Below are 18,592 nucleotides of genomic sequence, written 5' to 3' on the forward strand. Positions count from 1 at the left end.
CAAGTGACCCTGGTTGATCTTATCATTGGAACAGTGGTATCCAAAACCTTGCCAGATGGATTTCACAGAGATGCTAACTACAGAGTGAATCCGTGAGAGGAGAGCATCCCTGGAACATTTGCAGCTGCCTCCTTCCTTCCCCAGGACAGACAGGGCAATAGCAGCATTCGGACATTAAAAAAAAAAAAAAAAAAAAAAAACAGCCTCTTTATTGGGGAAAGATAGCTCCCTCATTTGTTTGATGCACAATAAATAAGTTACTAGATTCTGGTAGGTACAAGATGTACAGCACACAAGATAGCAAGCAGGAGTCCTGAACCTCTGACTCTCTCTATGAATCAGTCCCTCTCCTTTCCTCTCCTTCTTCCCAATACTGCACTCTTCAGATACAATGGAAGATCTTGGTCCAGCCTCCGGGGCCAGGGAATAAAATAAACCCAAGAGTCTGCTTTATTTCAAGCTTGGGGGAACAGGTTGCACTTCTCGCAAATCTGGAGGGGCAGCATGTGAGTCAGAGAGGTACTGTTTATGGCCACCAGCAGCTGCAGCTTGCCCAGGCAGTCCTGCAGAGCCGCCTCTGGGTGTTCGCCCAAGCCCAAGTCCACCGGGCGCGGTCGCCGCAGCATGCGATCCGCCAGCGCCAGGCAACAGATGGCCAGCAGGGAAGGAGCATAGCTGGTAAAAGCATAGTCGGCCAGGCTTAGCTCAGCCACGCCCCGCGCCAGGGCTTGGGCTTCCAGGGCTTCGGAGACCTCAGCCTGTCCGGCCTCCACGCGGGTGTGAGTGAAATGCTCCAGGAAGAAGCTGATGGTGGGTGCACCCAGGCTGAAGTGCAGCTTGTGCAGCACGATACACTCGAGGTTGCAGAGCTGCTGCCGGGAGAAGGCGCCACAGCACAGGGCCAGGAGCTGTTTCACGCGCGGCGGGTGCACCTCCACCTGCAACACACGGTGCGTTCAGCCCCTGCCTCGCTGCTTCCAGGGTGGCTTTGCCAGTCTGAAAACCAGGAGAAAACTGGGATTCCCCATCATCCCTTCCAGAGACACAGCCGGGCTTCACCTCTCCACCACTACATCTAATATGTACTTCCAGCGTAGCTTCTTTACTGTTTGGTTAAAAACCAGGTTTGGGAATTTTTGAAGCCCGTTCCCCACCCCCAACGAAAAGAGTCGCCACAAAACTTTTGGAACTGACTACAACTTATTTCTTTGGGGGTCGAGTGAAAAGATTCTTGGTTTGCAGGAGGATTGTTAAGGCTTAGGATCTATAGATTCGCAAGCCTTTGGCAAAACGAGTTCGAGGAAATCACACTGAACCGTGCGCGCTGGAGAACGGGGTGGCCAGAGAATGGAAGGGAGTTTGGCTGCACCCGAAGTCCCATGCCTCATGAAGGTACCTGTTTGCAAGCGATAAGCAGAGAGGTGACTCCGAGCAGCTGGAAGCAGTCTGCAGCCACTGGCGTGGTGGTGAGGAAGCGGTCCAGAGTGTTTACTGTCAGGCACAGTGACTCGAAGGAAAGGCCGAATTGGCGGTGCACCGGGATCAGCCAGCTGAGCAGTTTACAACGGGATTCCGCAGTCACCTGCCGGGAAGGAGGAGGAAGGCGAGGCTGCTGAGCCTGGAGCTAAGTGGGGGCTCCAGAAAGGAAGGGTCACCAAGGCCCAGGGAGCTTTCTCCCGAAAGAAAGGGAGAAGAGGAAAAAGCCAAGTGCCCTAGACTGAGAAAGAGGCGGGCAGCGTTGCTGCGGAAAGAAGGCTGGCTTGTTGGAAATCGAAATGCTTGGATTCGTGCCCAGCGCTGTACCCAGCTCGGCATACTCACTGCCTCGTGTAATCCTCTCAGCAATTCGATGGAAGGTAGGGTTGGGTGAGTAGTCCATTTTGCAGACGAAGAAACGAATTTAGGATTGTTAAATAAATTGCCCGAGGTCTGTAGGAGTTCGGGCTCAACCCAGAAACTAACTCCTTTGCACTCTTTACTGCCCCACTAGTTTGAAGACTTGCGGCAGGTCACTTAAGCCATCTACTTTTCCCGCTCTGTAAAGTGAGGACCGTGACCTGGTCCTCGAAGGCCTCTCTGGCTCTAACTAGGGGGCAGGGACTGAGATGAACGCCGCGAAAGGCTGAAAGCAGGAAAGGAGAGAGCCTGAAAGAGCAAGAGCAGCGACGGGGGACTGGCTCTACCAGCGCCTCACTTGTGGCTGCTGCGCCAGGGACTCCCGCGGATGGAAGTGGCTCTCCTGCGCCTTACGGAAAGCGTAGCAGCTCTGGCCGTAGTCGCGGAAGGTTTGTAGATCTAGCGGCGCCAGCGACTGGGCAGGGCCGGGCAGGAGGTTACAGTCTCGCGCCACTGACGCGGCAGGGCTGTCTGTGAGGTCCGAACTGGAGCTGGGGGACTCGAACAAGTCGTAAACTCCGGAGTCTCCCGGGGGCGGGCAGGGGTTCCGGGGCTGAAGCGGCTCTTTCCTCCGGAGGCGCGGGCGCCTGCTCTTCTTTACTGGGGCGCGAAGGTTCTGGTCGATGTCGCGCCTCCCTGCCTGGGCAGTGGGGCTGGCAGGGCTGGTGGGGCAGGGGGTCACCATGACTTGACCGGGTGGCCGTTCTACTACCCGCAACTCTCCGGCTGTAGCGGGCTGCAAACGTCCGCGCTAGAAGTACGCGTGGGTAGGCGGGGCCAGGTGTCGGGAGCGGCCCTAAGTACTCCACCTGCCCCTCCCCTGGACCACACCCCCTGGCTCCTCACTGGCTGAGCCCAGAGCGGCACGAGAGCCGCGCACTCCTGGCTGAAGAACCACTCCCCTCGCAGTTGCTAGCTGCGCGTAGCCTCTGCGCTCAGCGGAGCTGAGCAGGCGCTACCCGCGCCTTGCACCCGCCTTCCGCCGCGGGCTCGCGCGCCCTCCGAGTTACCTGGGCAACCTGAGCTCGAGTGTTGGCGTTAGCTGGGCGCGCGGAGTCGATCGGAGTCGATCGGAGTCGATCGGAGTAGGAGAGTCTACCCAACCAGGTGAGCCACGGGCCCAGCTGAGGCGCTCGGCTGCACCGGGAGAAATAAGATTCTCCCGGGGTTATATCCCTGTCCAAAGCAGATGGTCTACATATGTGCCAGCACCTTCAGGCTGGCTCTAACTCTAGTTGGTGATTTTTGTAGAAGTCGGGGCTAGAATTCTGTCAGCCGTTTTCTTCACCGACCCAAAACAAGTTCTGTGAATTCATTTGCATGTGTGTTTTGTTTCAGTCACTACCCCTTCGTCCGCGGGTCTCGGGGAGCAGACTGGCGATGCGGCTGTGTGATGCTGTGTAAATAGGAGCTAGCCCTGACAATCAGTCATTCGTGATCCAACAAAACAGAAAACTGTCCAAAGGTACATCCAAAAGCAAGTCTTCAACCCGGCGTGGTGGCTCACGCCTGTAATCCCAGCGGTTTAGGGGACTGAGGCAGGAGGATCGCAGGTGCAAAGCCAGCCTTGGCAATTTAGCGAGCCTCTAAGCAACTTAGTGAGACCCTGTCTCAAAATTAAAAATAAAAAGGACTGGGGATGCGGTTCGTTGGGTAAGCGCGCTTGGATTCAATCCTTCGTACAAAAAGAGAAAATAAAGTCTGCAGCTTTCTAAATAGTACTTTCTCCCGCACTTTTCGCCCCAAGCCAAATCAATCTAGAAGCTGCAGTCATTGAAGAACATAACGTTGTGGTGGGGTGGCCGTTCTAGTTTTATCCAATCACTCACAACAGGCTATTCTGTTTTAGGTCTTTAGCTTCTAACTCTCTGCCCCAAGCAGCCCTAATCCTTTCTTGGTTATTCCCTGCCCCTTCAGGGAGAAAGCTCAGGGAAATACAGGCGGGATGTGGGGGAGGCGCCCAGGCAGAAGGGGAGGGGCTGGACTGGAAGCAGCACCTTCTAAAGGCTGCTGGTTTAGTCCACAGACTCCAGTCCTAGTAGAAGCTGGAGTCTTTTCTGGCCTGACTGAATCTTGCTAAGGATCTCCGACCCTTTAGGAGAATGGGCGCTTGGGCCCAAGGAACATCTAACCGATTTTATCGGCATTTTCCAGATACTCTCAGCCTGAACTTTCCAGAAGTGCTCCAAGAAGCATTAGTTATCAAACGTCACACTAACAACAGGTTCAGCCATCCCCACCTCGTTCCAGAAGAAAACTGACAAATGTGTGTAATCGAAATGCAAATTTCTGTCGCCAGAAATTTAGTAGGGAGTGGGTGGAGTCTCCTAGAGATGCAAGTAAAATAAAAGGAAGGAATTTCAAGTTCTGGCCTCTGTTAATCCTATTTCTCTGTAACTCTGAGCAAGCTCTTTATTTTCCCAATTTAAGTTATGTCAGCTGTACCTTGGGAGATTAGCTGAGACTCGTCTAGGAGGGATTTTTAAAATACAGGTGTCTGGCCTGTCTCCTTTCAGGCTATTATTGGGGAACATTATGAAAGGGGCGAGTGAATCTGTAGAGAGGGATAGGCTATCAGTTCTTCTGGTAGAAGCTTTCTGGGTGAAGAGAATGAATCCAAGAATGCTGATTCTTCCTTCCAGCCCAGACTGCCAAAGTGGTGTTGTGAAAAGAGCATGAGTCCACTCCCAGGGTCCAAACTGTTGCCCCATACATTGACGATATTGGGCAAGACATTATTGAGTCCCCCCATCCTCCTCTGTTAAATGTAGATATTATTAATTTCCTTGAGGGTGGAGTGAAATAGGTGTAAAAACTCAAAGTCCTTTTGGAATGTGAAATAGCAGGGTCACCTTAAAGCTGCCATTGTGGAGACAACACTGTTATCACACAGGAGATGTTTTGAAAAGTGGGGACCATCATTCGATCCACCCGTGGGTGTGAGGCTCTTGTACCTTGCTGAAAACGTCTTGTACTCTGAGCAACTGGCCTGAGTTTTAGGTAGACAGATCTGCTCCTCAGAATTTGTGGAATGTCTGTGGCAGATGCTGTGCCTAAAGCAGTGAGCAATGCTGCGTAGGCCCTGCTCCTGCAGAGATGACACTCTGGTGCGAAGAGCAAGCTACTTGCCCCTCTTATTTAAATGACTGAAGGGAGATAAGGGTGATAATATACAATCACCTGGGTTTAGGGTTGATTGAGATAACAGCGTATCTGCTTAAATTTGAAAGTCAGACAAATAAGAAATAATTTTTAGCTTAAGTATGTCCTAAATATTGCATGGTACATATTTATAGAAAAAAAATCACCCGTTGTTTATCTGAAATCCAGAAATTACATGAGATTATTTTTTCTTTTTCTGACATCAGACAACCCTTCCTGAGTGCCAGAAAAACCTGTGGTAGGAACAACTTGCCTGGTCTGGAAAAGCTTCCCAAAGCAAGTGGTGGCAAAAGCAGGAAGATGGGAAGAAGAGAGGAGTATTTGGGCCATGGTATTCCAAGTAGAGGAGCAGGATGTGGGAGGACCTGGAAGCAAATTTCTGGGAAATTCTATACAAGGCCTAGCTGATATAGAATGACTAGAACAGAATCAAAAGGAAGAAAAGAAGTAGGGAGATAATAGCTAATACTTATATAAAATTTTTGTGCCAGGTCCTGTGTTATGCTGTTTGTGCAATTGATTTAGTCTTCACAACAGCTCCAGGAGATTGTGTCTAGTATTATCCCCATTTTATAGATGAGAAAACTGAGGCATAGAGAGGTAATTTGCTTAAGGTCACACAGCTAGTAAATAGAACTGGGATTCAAACTCAGCCTCACTCACGATGCCATCTATACTGATTCAACAGCAAAATCAGGTGGTGCTGGCTACATTAACTATTTAGACGTTATTTGAAGCTATTCATGAAGCCTGATAAAGTGAGAGAGATAAGTCTTTTGTTTAAAAGATTACTCTATCATGGAGAAAATGGATTAGAGTGGCAAGGTGGAAGCCCAGTTAGATGCAACAATTCAGGCAACAGATGACAGTGGGACAGGAGGATGGAGAAAAGGGATTAGATTCTAAAGATAGTTAGGAAATAGACGAAAAGGGAGGCTCAGTGTTAATGTTAGGAGAAATCAGGGAGGACTGAGTCTGGCTTATGCACCTGGGCAAGTGAGAGGATGGTGATTCAAACAGTGAAGCCTCCGTAAGTCTGATTAAGGTCAAAGAGAAAAACTGAGTGTTCCATTTAGCTACCTCTTTAAAGCAGGAAGGCTACCAGGATTCAAGAATTAAAGGACACACTATTTAAATAATGAATATGTATATATAAGTACAAGTGGTTACCTTCTGCTCACAGTTGTTGCTTATTTAAAACAATATCTCAGGTTGGGGATATAGCTCAGCTGTTGAGTGCTTGCCTCGCAAGCACAAGGCCCTGGATTCAAATCCCCAGCACCACAAAAAAAAAGAAAGAAAGAAAAAATAAAACAATATCTCTAAGATTTTGACTCAATTAATTCACTAAAATATTTGTGTGTTCAATATAAATTTATATAGACAACTCCACTGTGATGCATAGAATCAAAAAAAAAAAGTCAGGCACTGTGGCACATGCTTGGAACCCCAGCAACTCTGGAGGCTGAGGCAGGAAGACTGTAAGTTCAAGGCAACTTAGTGAGGCCCCAAGCAACTTAGTGACACCCTGTCTCAAAATAAAAAACAAAAAGGACTGGGGATGTAGCTCCTGGGTTCAATCAGCAGACCAAAAACAAAACAGAACAAAAAAACAGAATTAGGCAAAAGTAAACCTTGAAGGGAGTTTTTCTGACTTAGCATCCCAGTGATAAAGAATCTGTTTTATTTCAGGGGATGATTTTTATGTCTTTTTCTAACTGAGTGTTGAGTAAAACTTCATCTCCAGCTGACTTAAAGCTGAGGGCTAGATTTTATATCTAGAACTGTGATCCACTGCTTCCAAGAAGAGCTCCCTGGGTCATTTATCTAAACCCCTTGGGGTTTCTATAGTTTTCTTCTACAGAGTAGAAAAGCAGAGACTCTCAGTCACCTCCCTATTTCAGGGCCAGCATGACATCTGTACCTCTTTTCCTCTGTTCTCTGATTTATAGCTTTTGCTCATTGCTAAAATCAGTGTTTACTTTTCCTCATTCATTCTCTTATTCCTCAGATATTTATAGTCTACTATGTACCAGGCACTTTCCTAGTTACTTTCCTAGTTCCCAGTTATTTCCTAGGAATATAGCAGAGAATAAAAAATTCCTGCCTTCATAAAAACTTATATTTTAGGCAGCAGAGACATAATAATCAAAAATATTTAAATTGATTATTAAATAAGTAATGTATTTAGTATGTTAAATGGTGAAAAGAACTAAAGAAAATAAAGCAGGAAAGGGAAATAGGAACTGTGAGGCATGGGCATTGTAGGAATTTTATTTATTTAATTTATTTAGCAGTATTGGGGATAGAACTCGGGATGCTTTACCACTGAGCTATATTCCCAGTTCTTTTGATTTTTTTTTTTTTTATTTTGAGGCAGTCTCACTAAGTTGCCAAGAATAGCCTTGAAATTGTAATCCTCCTGCCTCAGCTTCCTGATTAGCTGGAATTACAGACCTACAACACTGTGCCTAACTGGGACTGTAGGAATTTTAAATAGGCCAGGAAAGGGAAAAGCCTCACTGAGCTGTTGGCATTTGAGCAAAGACCTGAAGGAGCTGAGGGAATGTGTCTTGCATGAATCTGGGGAAAGAGGATTCCAGGCATGTGCAAAGGCCCTGAGGCAGGAATGCTTATGGAACAGAATAAAAGCTGAAAGTAACAAGAGATGAAAACAGAATTTCTGACAAAAGGTGCCCAGATTTTGTAAGTAAAATATATTATTTTTAAAAAATTCTTATAGTTGTAGATGAACACAATACCTTTATTTTGTTTATTTTTATGTGGTGCTGAGGATTGAATCCAGGCCTCACATGTGCTGGACAAGCACTCTACCACTGAGTTACAACCCAACCCTATTATTATTATTAAAATTCATCTGACTTTTTTACTTTTTAGAATGTGATTTCTGGAGACTGTAAGATTACATATGTGACTTCATATTTCTATAGCACAGCACTAATTAGAGAGATGAACCAGGTCAAGAATTTATATGGGTGGTAAAAGGGAGACTCAGAAAAGGAACACCACTGAAGAGACTCTTAAAATAATCCAGTTGAGAGATGGCGATGCCTTGAACCAGGATGGCAGTGGAGGTGGTGAGAAGTGGTTAGACTCTAGATATATCTTGAATGTAGGCCAACAGGATTGGTTGTAAAGATGTAAGATATGATGGGAAGAGTCAAGGACAGCTGGGTGGGTAATCCTAGCAACTCAGAAGGCTGAGGCAGGAGGATTGCAAGTTTAAGGCTGGCCTCAGTAATTTAGCATGCCACAGAGCAACTTAGTGAGACCCAGTCTCAAAATAAAAAAAAATTTTTAAAGGCCTGAGGATGTGGCTCAGTGGTTAAGTGCTCCTGGGTTCAATCCCTAGTACCAAAGAAAGTGAAAATGAGAAAAAGAAAGAAAAAGTCGAGGATGACCCCAAATATTCCAGCCTGAGTAACTGAAAAGATGAAGTTTGTCTGTAACTGAGATGGGAAAGACTAAGGGAAGGAAAGGTTTTATGGAGATGAGGAGTTTTTGATGTGAGCATGTCAAGCTTGAGCCGTGGATGTTTGTTAGGCCTCCACACAGGGATGTTGAGTGGGTGTTTGAATACACAGTTGAGAGTTCAGGAGAGAGGTCCAGGCTGGAGATGAGACCTTAAGCAATTCTGTGCCTTCTTCCATACCATCCTGCTTTCCTGACATGCCACTCCCTCATCATAGAACACACTGGTTACCAGTTCGATGTGGTTGTAGATGGGACATGTAAAGCGACATCCCTGCTCCTTTGCCCTACCCTCTAAACATTTCTAAGACTGTCCTTCAGAGGCAGCGGTGTCGCAGTCTCCTTTCCTCAGCACTGTGGTATGAACAATCTGGTGCAAGTTCAGGGCTTTTTATTTTCCCTGTGAAATGTTTTTAAAATTAATTTCTGCTTATTAATCTCTCTGGGACCTGGGTCCAATGTGTCTTAAAGGCGCGTGAACCTGAATACTTTAAAAATGTAAAACCCAATTAAACGTAAGCCTCTGGAATGAGAGTTGCTTAAACGATTTGACCTGTTTGTTTTCAGGTGTGGCTTATGCAATGTGCAAGGGAGTGTTCATGTAATCAAAGCTTTTTTTTTTTTTTTCCTTCCAGGTTGGTACTTTAGCTTGAAGCACTCGTGCCAGACTTCACACTGCCCCAGCTTCAGAGTTGAAGTCTAAGTAGAAACAATGCATTTACTGTCAGTGGGTTGCCTCCTAAAAGTTGTGGATAACTGTGATAGTGTCTTAAATAATCTTTAAACTCAGTTTGATGTCCCTGAAAATTATAAGACTCTCTTTTTTATTACTGTAGTTAGGCACCCAAATTGAGAGGCAGTTAAGGTACTTGAAGTCGGACAAGTTTTGCTGGTATTTAGTAAACAAAGGGCAGGAATTGTCAGCGTTGTTTAAACCCAGATGTTTGACTTGCCTGTCCTATTGACTCCCTGGGGAGAAGGCTATCTCTTTGTTACCACTTCCTGGTATTCCGCCTATTCCCAGTTCATCCAGGGTTCAGCACACATGCTCAAGGGCACCCCCTGTCCCTCGTGTGTAGATGTGCTTTTCCTCTCGCCCTCCTGTGGCAGTCTGCCCAGCACGAGCAGTCCCACACATTGGATAAGAGCCTTTGCTTCAGAGTTGAAGTCCATGAGTTCAGTCCAGTCAGCTGCAGGGCTGGGGCTGTGGCTCAGTGGTAGAGTGCTTGCCTCGCATGTGTGAGGCACTGGGTTCCATCCTCAGCACCACATAAAAAAATAATAAGTAAAACAAAGGTCCATCTACAACTAAAAAACATTTTTAAAATAAATCTATTTCAGGGCTGGGGAGATAGCTCAGTTGGTAGAGTGCTTGCCTTACACTCAATTCCCAGCACCATACACACACACACAAACACAAAATCTATTAAAAAAAAAAAAAAAAACAGCTGCAGCATACTAGCTCTGTACACTCAGATAAGTTACTCAACCTCTTTATTCTTCAGTTTCCCTAGCTGTTAAAAGAAGGTGGGGGGTCAGATGTGGTGCATGCTGTCTACAGTACAGAAGACAAATGACTTGTTTCCTTGAACCTGGAAGCTTTTCCTCAGACTGTGATCAGAGCCCAATGTTCTCTGCTGGGCTCCCTCTAGACGGTGGGGCTGCCACACAGACTGAAGGGTATCAGGCGGAGCCCTCCCAGTGCTGTGCATTCCGATACGATCAAGATGCTGTCGGCTGTTAGACTTGTTGGATTTTTATTACGTAGTTTCATGAAGTCATTGCCAGTGTATAGGGGGCAGTGTTTTACCTGAAGACTTAGGTCATTTATGGTGGCATTTCCTTGGAGAAAAGGTATGATTTCCAGGAAAGAAACTAGAATAAATTAAAGATATTGATAATTTACAAGAAGGAAATTTTGTTGTTGTTGTTCCTCCCTAGGTATTTGGGTATCTAGGAGATTTGCTCACTGAGATGGGTGTTAAATGGATATGCGTCAGATTTTATGGTTTTCTCAGGATAGGGACGAATGACATAAAATCAAGAGACTGTAGAAGAAAAGACTGATAGGGACTGAGGGTGTAGTTCAGTGATAGAGTGCATGCTTAGCATGTGCAAGGCCCTGGGTTTGATCTTCAGCATGCACACATACACGCACACACACACACACACACACACACAAAGGATATCCAAAATATAAATTATGCAGCCACTAAAAAGAAAGAGGAGATGTTGTTTATGGGCAGATGTAGACAGATTTTCAAAATTGAGTGTTCAATAAAGCAATGTGCAAAATGATCTGTCAAATATGCTGTTATTTGTATTTTAAAAAGGAATGTATTTGGGTGCAGTGGTACACACCTCTAATCCCAGCAGCTGGGGAAGCTGAAGCAGGAGGATCTCAAGTTCAAAGTCAGGCTCAGCAACTTAGTGAGGCCCTGAGCAACTCCGTGAGACCTGTTTCTAAATAAAATACAAAATATGACTGGGAATGTGGTTCAGTTGTCAAGTGCCCCTGAGTTCAATCCCCAGCACCCCCCCAAAAAAAAATTAAAAAAAAAAAAAGAATGTATTGCTGGGTGCAGTGACACACTCCTGGAATCCCAGTGGCTCAGGGGGCTAAGGCGGGAGAATCACAAGTTCAAAGCCAACCTCAGTGACTTAGCAAGACCCTGTCTCAAAATTTAAAAAATAATAATAAATGGGCAGAGGGGATGTGTCTTAGTGCCCATGGGTTTAATCTTGATACCAAAACAAACAAACAAACCAGGATGTATTCATATGTCCTACTATGTGCGTAGACTTTCCCTGAAAAACACATAAGAAGCTGGTGATAGTGACTGCATTTGGGGAGAAACCCTGAAGATTGGAAGACCATCTATCTTTTGAGTTCGGAACTGTGTATTATTTGTTTAAAAACAGTGTTCTTCACATGCAGCTGGGCTGAAGGTCAGAAAGCAGAGAGACAGGCAAGGACTGAAGGCAATGGTAGCTGTCATTTGTGGAAAGTAGAAGAGTCTTGGATTCCACAGACTGGGTAGCTTATAAAGAGCAGAAATTTACCCCCGACAGTTCTGGAGCTGGGAAGTGTAAGATTAGGGCACCAGCAGGTTCCTTGTCTGGTGAAACTCTCTGGTCTCTGCCTTGATGCTACCACCTTCAGAGGCAGGAATGCCATGTCCTTACATGCAGAAGGCTGAAGGGCAAAAGGGACAAAGCTCCTCCCTTTTTCAGTTCTTTTATAAGAGCACCTAATCCTGTTCACAGGCAGGAGCCTTCGTGGCCTAATTGCTTCTTAAAGGCCTGACCACCTAAAACTATCACATTGTCAACACCTATATTTGTAAGAAGTAGATAGACTCAAACAGGGCCTGGCAGCATAGTTATGTAACTTTGTGTGTGACACTGCTTTTGCTTTTGTTTTTTGTTTTTTGTTTTTTTTTTCACATGAGGAACTTTTATTTATTTATTTTTTTTTATTATTGTACACAAATGGGATACATGTTTCTCTGTTTGTACATGGCGTAAAGGCATACCATTTGTGTAATCATAAATTTACATAGGGTAATGTTTGATTCATTCTGTTATTTTTTTCCCTTCCCCCCACCCCTCCCACCCCTCTTTTCCCTCTATACAGTCCTTCCTTCCTCCATTCTTGCCCCCCTCCCTAAACCTAACTCTAATCCTAACACTAACTCTTCCCAAACCCATTATGTGTCCTCATCCACTTATTAGCAATATCATTCTTCCTTTGGTTTTTTGAGATTGGCTTATCTCACTTAGCATGATATTCTCCAGTTTCATCCATTTGCCTGCAAATGCCGTAATTTTATCATTCTTTATGGCAGAGTAATATTCCATTGTATATATATACCACAGTTTCTTTATCCATTCATCAATTGAAGGGCATCTAGGTTGGTTCCACAATCTGGCTATTGTGAACTGAGCAGCTATGAACATTGACGTGGCTGTATCTCTGTAATATGCTGATTTTAAGTCCTTTGGGTGTAGGCCAAGGAGTGGGATAGCTGGGTCAAATGGTGGTTCCATTCCAAGTTTTCTAAGGAGTTTCCATACTGCTTTCCAGAGTGGCTGCACTAATTTGCAGCCCCACCAGCAATGTATGAGTGTACCTTTCTCCCCACATCCTCACCAACACCTGTTGTTGCTTGTATTCTTGATAATCGCCATTCTAATTGGGGTGAGATGGAATCTTAGGGTGGTTTTGATTTGCATTTCTCTTATTACTAGAGATGTTGAACATTTTTCCATATGTTTGTTGATTGCTTGTAGATCTTCTTCTGTGAAGTGTCTATTCATTTCCTTAGCCCATTTGTCGATTGGATTACTTGCATTCTTGGTGTAGAGTTTTTTGAGTTCTTTATAGATTCTGGAGATTAGTGCTCTATCTGAAGTATGATTGGCAAAGATTTTCTCCCACTCTGTAGGCTCTTTCTTCACATTGCTGATAGTTTCCTTTGCTGAGAGAAAGCTTTTTAGTTTGAATCTATCCCAGTTATTAATTCTTGCTTTTATTTCTTGTGCTATTGGAGTCCTGTTGAGGAAGTCTGGTCCTAAGCTGACATGTTGAAGCTCTGGACCTACTTTTTCTTCTATAAGATGCAAGGTCTCTGGTCTGATTCTGAGATCCTTAATCCATTTTGAGTTTAGTTTTGTGCATGGTGAGAGATATGGGTTTAGTTTCATTCTGTTGCATATGGCTTTCCAATTCTCCCAGCACCATTTGTTGAAGAGGCTATCTTTCTCCATTGCATATTTTTGGCCCCTTTGTCTAGTATGAGAAAATTGTATTTATTTGGGTTTGTGTCCGTGTCCTCTATTCTGTACCATTGATCCACCTTTCTGTTTTGGTACCAATACCATGCCGTTTTTGTTACTATTGCTTTGTAGTAGAGTTGAAGATCTGGTATTGCGATACCCCCTGCTTCACTCTTTCTGCCAAGGATTGCTTTAGCTATTCTGGGTTTTTTATTCTTCCAGATGAATTTCATAATTTCTTGCTCTATTTCTGTAAGGTACATCATTGGGATTTTAATTGGAATTGCATTGAATCTGTATAGCACTTTTGGTAGTATGGCCATTTTGACAATATTAATTCTTCCTATCCAAGAACATGGGAGATCTTTCCATCTTCTGAGGTTTTCTTTAATTTCTTTCTTTAGTGTTCTGTAGTTTACATTGTAGAGGTCTTTCACCTCTTTTGTGAGATTGATTCCCAAGTATTTTATTTTTTTCGAAGCTATTGTGAATGGGGTAGTTTTCCTAATTTCTCTTTCTGAAGATTCATCGCTTATGTATAGAAATGCCTTAGATTTATGTGCATTGATCTTATATCCCGCTACTTTACTGAATTCACTTATGAGATCTAACAGTTTTATGGTTGAATTTCCTGGTTCCTCTAAGTATACAATCATATCATCAGCAAATAGGGATAGTTTGAGTTCTTCTTTTCCTATTCGTATCCCTTTAATTTCTTTGGTCTGTCTAATTGCTCTGGCTAGAGTTTCAAGGACGATATTGAATAGAAGTGGTGAAAGAGAGCATCCCTGCCTTGTTCCAGTTTTTAGAGGGAATGCTTTCAGTTTTTCACCATTTAGAATAATATTAGCCATGGGCTTAGCGTAGATGGCCTTTACAATGTTAAGGAATGTTCCCACTATCCCTATTTTTTCTAGTGTTTTGAGCATGAAGGGATGCTGTATTTTATCAAATGCTTTTTCTGCATCTATCGAAATAATCATGTGATTCTTGACTTTAAGTCTATTGATATGGTGAATGACATTTATTGATTTCCTGATGTTGAACCAACCTTGCATCCCTGGGATGAAACCCACTTGATCATGGTGCACTATCTTTTTAATATGTTTTTGTATGCGATTTGCTAAAATTTTGTTGAGAATTTTTGCATTGATGTTCATTAAGGATATTGATCTGAAATTTTCTTTCCTCGATGTGTCTCTGTCTGGTTTAGGTATCAGGGTAATATTGGCTTCATAGAATGAGTTTGGGAGAGTTCCCTCCTCTTCTATTTTATGCAATACTTTGAGAAGTATTGGAATGAGCTCTTCTTTAAAAGTTTTGTAGAACTCGGCTGAGAACCCATCTGGTCCTGGACTTTTCTTTGTTGGTAGGCTTTTGATGACTTCTTCTATTTCATTACTTGAAATTGGTCTATTTAAATTGTGTATGTCCTCCTCGTTCAGTTTAGGCAATTCATATGTCTCTAGAAACCTGTTGATGTCTTCGAAATTTTCTATTTTGTTGGAGTATAGATTTTCAAAATAGCTTCTAATTATGTTTTGTATTTCAGTCGTGTCTGTTGTGATATTTCCTTGTTCATTCCGAATTTTAGTGATTTGGGTTTTCTCTCGTCTTCTCTTTGTTAGTGTGGCTAAAGGTTTATCAATTTTGTTTATTTTTTCGAAGAACCAACTATTTATTTTGTCAATTTTTTGTATTGTTTCTTTTGTTTCAATTTCGTTGATTTCAGCTCTGAGTTTGACTATTTCCTGTCTTCTACTACTTTTGGTGTTGGTCTGTTCTTTTTCTAGGGCTTTGAGCTGTAGTGTCAGGTTGTTTATTTTTTGAGATTTACTTCTTTTATTAAATGCGCTCCATGAAATAAATTTTCCTCTAAGTACTGCTTTCATAGTGTCCCAGAGATTTTGATATGATGTTTCTTTGTTCTCATTTACTTCTAAGAATTTTTTAATTTCCTTCCTAATATCTTTTGTTATCCATTCATCATATAATAGCATATTGTTTAATCTCCAGGTGTTGGAGTAGTTTCTGTTTTTTACTCTTTCATTTATTTCTAACTTCAATCCATTATGATCTGATAGAATACAAGGTAGTGTCTCTATCTTCTTGTATTTGCTGACATTAGCTTTGTGGCATAATATATGGTCTATTTTAGAGAAGGATCCATGTGCTGCTGAGAAGAAAGTGTATTCACTCTTGGTTGGATGGTATATTCTATAAATGTCTGTTAAGTCTAAATTATTGATTGTGTTATTGAGATCTATGGTTTCTTTGTTCAATTTTTGTTTGGAAGATCTGTCCAGTGGTGAGAGAGGGGTGTTAAAATCACCTAGTATTATTGTGTTATGGTCTATTTGGTTTCTAAAATTGAGAAGGATTTGTTTAACATACATGGATGAGCCACTGTTTGGGCATAGATGTTTATGATTATTATATCTTGCTGATTTATGCTTCCCTTAAGCAGTATGAAATGTCCTTCCTTATCCCTTCTGACTAACATTGGCTTGAAGTCCACATTATCTGAAATGAGGATGGATACTCCAACTTTTTTGCTGAGTCCATGTGCATGGTATGTTTTTCCCCATCCTTTCACCTTTAGTCTATGGGTATCTCTTTCTATGACGTGAGTGTTTTGCAAGCAACATATTGTTGGATCTTTCTTTTTAATCCAATCCGCCAGTCTATGTCTTTTGATTGATGAATTCAGGCCATTAACATTCAGGGTTATTATTGAGATATGATTTGTATTCCCGGTCATTTGGTTCATTTTTAAAATTTTATTTATTTATTTATTTTTTGACACATCTTGGTTCCTCCTTTATTTGACAGTTCCCTTAGGATAATTCCTCCCTTTGCTGATTTGCTTCTTTGTTTTTTATTTCTTCCTCATGAAATATTTTGCCGAGAATGTTCTGTAGTGCTGGCTTTATTTTTGTAAATTCTTTTAGCTTTTGTTTATCATGGAAAGATTTTATTTCATCGTCAAATTTGAAGGTAAGCTTTGCTGGGTATAAGATTCTTGGTTGGCATCCATTTTCTTTCAGAGCTTGAAAAGTGTTGTTCCAGGCCTTTCTAGCTTTTAGGGTCTGGATTGAAAAATCTGCTGATATCTGTATTGGTTTCCCCCTGAATGTAATTTGGTTCTTTTCTCTCACAGCCTTTAAAATTCTGTCTTTATTTTGTATGTTAGGTATTTTCATTATAATGTGCCTTGGTGTGGGTCTGTTGTAATTTTGTGTATTTGGAGTCCTATAAGCCTCTTGGACTTGATTTTCCATTTCATTCTTCAGATTTGGGAAATTTTCTGATATTATTTCATTGAATAGATTGTTCATTCCTTTGGTTTGTTTCTCTAAGCCTTCCTCAATCCCAATAATTCTCAAATTTGGCCTTTTCATGATATCCCATAGTTCTTGCAGATTCTGTTCATGATTTCTTACCATCTTCTCTGTTTGTTCAACTTTGTTTTCGAGGTTAAATATTTTGTCTTCAATATCTGAAGTTCTGTCTTCCAGGTGTTCTATCCTATTGGTTATGCTTTCTATGGAGTTCTTAATTTGGTTTATTGTTTCCTTCATTTCAAGGATTTCTGTTTGTTTTTTTTTTTTTCAATATCTCTAACTCTTTTTTGAAATGATCTTTTGCTTCCTGAATTTGCTCTGTTAACTGTCGATTGGTGCGATCATTCAATGCCTGCATTTGCTCTTTCATCTCATCATTCAATGCCTGCATTTGCTCTTTCATCTCATCATTTGCTTCCCTAATCATTTTAATTATGTACATTCTGAACTCCCTTTCTGTCATTTCTTCTGCCATGCTGTCGTTGGATTCTATTGATGTAACATCTAGATTTGTTTGGGGCATTTTCTTCCCTTGTTTTCTCATATTGTTCAGGAATCAGTGGGTCATTAAGATATTGCAGATTTCCTCTATTGACTTATAATGTCCCTGAAGATTGCTAGTATATCCCCTCTTATCCTTCAGTAGCATGAAGTCTTGGAGGAAGTTGATAATTCGGAGCTCCACGAAGAAGCTGCCTCTCTAGGGTGGTGACCCTCAGGTGGCGTATATTCCCTGCTAGTGGTCAGAGGTGTCTCCACTTGTCGACCAATGGTCATCCAACGGGGAACTAGGCTGTGGGCTGAGGCAAGTCCTGTTTGTGCCTGTGATTCTGGTTTTACCGTCCCTGTGGGAAAACCTCTCCCGGTAGGGAAGACTCATTCGGTGGGAACGTCTCGCTGGTCAGTTCCCCTCCTAGAGGTTCCCCTCAATCTACAACTACCGCCTGGGCTGGGCTGTCTTCCTCTGCAACATTCCCAGGGGCCCGGACCTACCTCCTGGGCCTGGGAGCCTCACCCTCCGCAGGCGAGTCTCCTTAGGCTGCCTCTCCCAGATAATCTGCCCGCAGTCCTGGAAACTTCACTCCGCCCCTAGGAGTGTCTCTGTGTGGCTCTTCCAGCAAGAAGCCACCTAGCTCCTGGGACCCTACTCTGCACCTAATCGCCTGGCTATGCGGCCCCTCCTCTGAGCCGCCACCTGGAGCCCCGTACAATAGCTCCGATACCCAGAGACCTGCCACACACCTCCTCCTCCGGACAGCAGCCCGGTTTCCGACGCAGTCACTAGGAGTCCAAGCAACTCACTTCATGTTTCCTCCTCCCGCCAAACTCCCGTAGCCCTAGGCAGTCACTCCAAGCCCAAGTGACCCGCCCTGTTCCTCCTTCTCCTCCTCGGGGTAGCCCCCCGGGTGTTTAGGGGCGGTGGCTCCGCGACCAAGTGACCCACCGCGCTCCTCCTCCAGGCAGGCCACCGGTGTTCAGGAGCGGTCGCTTTGAGTGCAATCAACTCACCACTCACCTCCTCCTCTGGCAACCGCCTGTGGCTCTGATGCAGTCACTCCTAGACCAAGCGACCCGCCATGATCCTCCGGGCAACCCCCCGGTGTTCAGAAGCGGTCGTTCTGGGTCTAAACAGCTCGCCATGCAGCTCCTCCTCAGGCAACCGCCCGGAGTCCCAGTGGTTGCTCCGAGTCCAAGCGCTGTGCTGAGCCGCCTCCTCTACGATGATCCCAGTTGTCCGTGTTTACCGCTCCAGCGGGGGGAGGGGTATCTCGCTGAGCAACTCCACTTCACAAATTCCCTGCGTTCCGGGGCTACCACCCCATCCGGGACGCCTCCCCAACGGGAGAGACTCGCCCGGCGGCTTTGAGTTGGTCCCAAGTCTCTCACTATCTCCTCTTTTGACTCCTGCGTCCTCTTGC

At 43.9% G+C, this 18,592-nt stretch overlaps 1 protein-coding gene and 1 long non-coding RNA gene across 3 annotated transcripts; one reads left to right on the forward strand and one right to left on the reverse strand.

The window, feature by feature from the left end:
• Positions 1-293: 293 nt before the first annotated feature.
• On the reverse strand, positions 294-2,596 carry Ccno (cyclin O). The gene is made up of 3 exons (XM_047556825.1): positions 2,195-2,596; positions 1,397-1,582; positions 294-938 (listed from the first exon to the last, which is right to left on the reverse strand). The coding sequence occupies exons 1-3, from the start codon at positions 2,579-2,581 to the stop codon at positions 456-458; spliced, it is 1,056 nt and encodes a 351-aa protein (XP_047412781.1). The 5' UTR covers positions 2,582-2,596; the 3' UTR covers positions 294-455.
• Positions 2,597-2,906: 310 nt separating this feature from the next.
• On the forward strand, positions 2,907-9,838 carry LOC124987548 (uncharacterized). Of its 2 annotated transcripts, XR_007109204.1 has the most exons (5): positions 2,907-3,003; positions 3,235-3,361; positions 4,051-4,162; positions 5,265-5,389; positions 9,186-9,838. It is a non-coding gene; the product is annotated as an uncharacterized LOC124987548 (long non-coding RNA). The 2 variants fall into 2 exon arrangements; XR_007109205.1 differs by lacking the exon at positions 5,265-5,389.
• The last annotated feature ends 8,754 nt before the right edge of the window (positions 9,839-18,592 follow it).

The sequence above is a fragment of the Sciurus carolinensis genome, chromosome 6, assembly GCF_902686445.1.
Source record: "Sciurus carolinensis chromosome 6, mSciCar1.2, whole genome shotgun sequence".
Lineage (NCBI taxonomy): Eukaryota > Metazoa > Chordata > Mammalia > Rodentia > Sciuridae > Sciurus > Sciurus carolinensis.

What these genes read in the sequence shown, in the direction of transcription:
- Ccno (XM_047556825.1), bottom strand. Translation starts at nt 2,581, where the DNA reads ATGGTGACCCCCTGCCCCACCAGCCCTGCCAGCCCCACTGCCCAGGCA. An exon ending in CCCTGGCGCAGCAGCCACAA is followed by an intron (nt 1,583 to 2,194) that starts GTGAGGCGCTGG and finishes CCTTCCCGGCAG; the next exon opens with GTGACTGCGGAATCCCGTTG. An exon ending in TGCTTATCGCTTGCAAACAG is followed by an intron (nt 939 to 1,396) that starts GTACCTTCATGA and finishes CGTGTGTTGCAG; the next exon opens with GTGGAGGTGCACCCGCCGCG.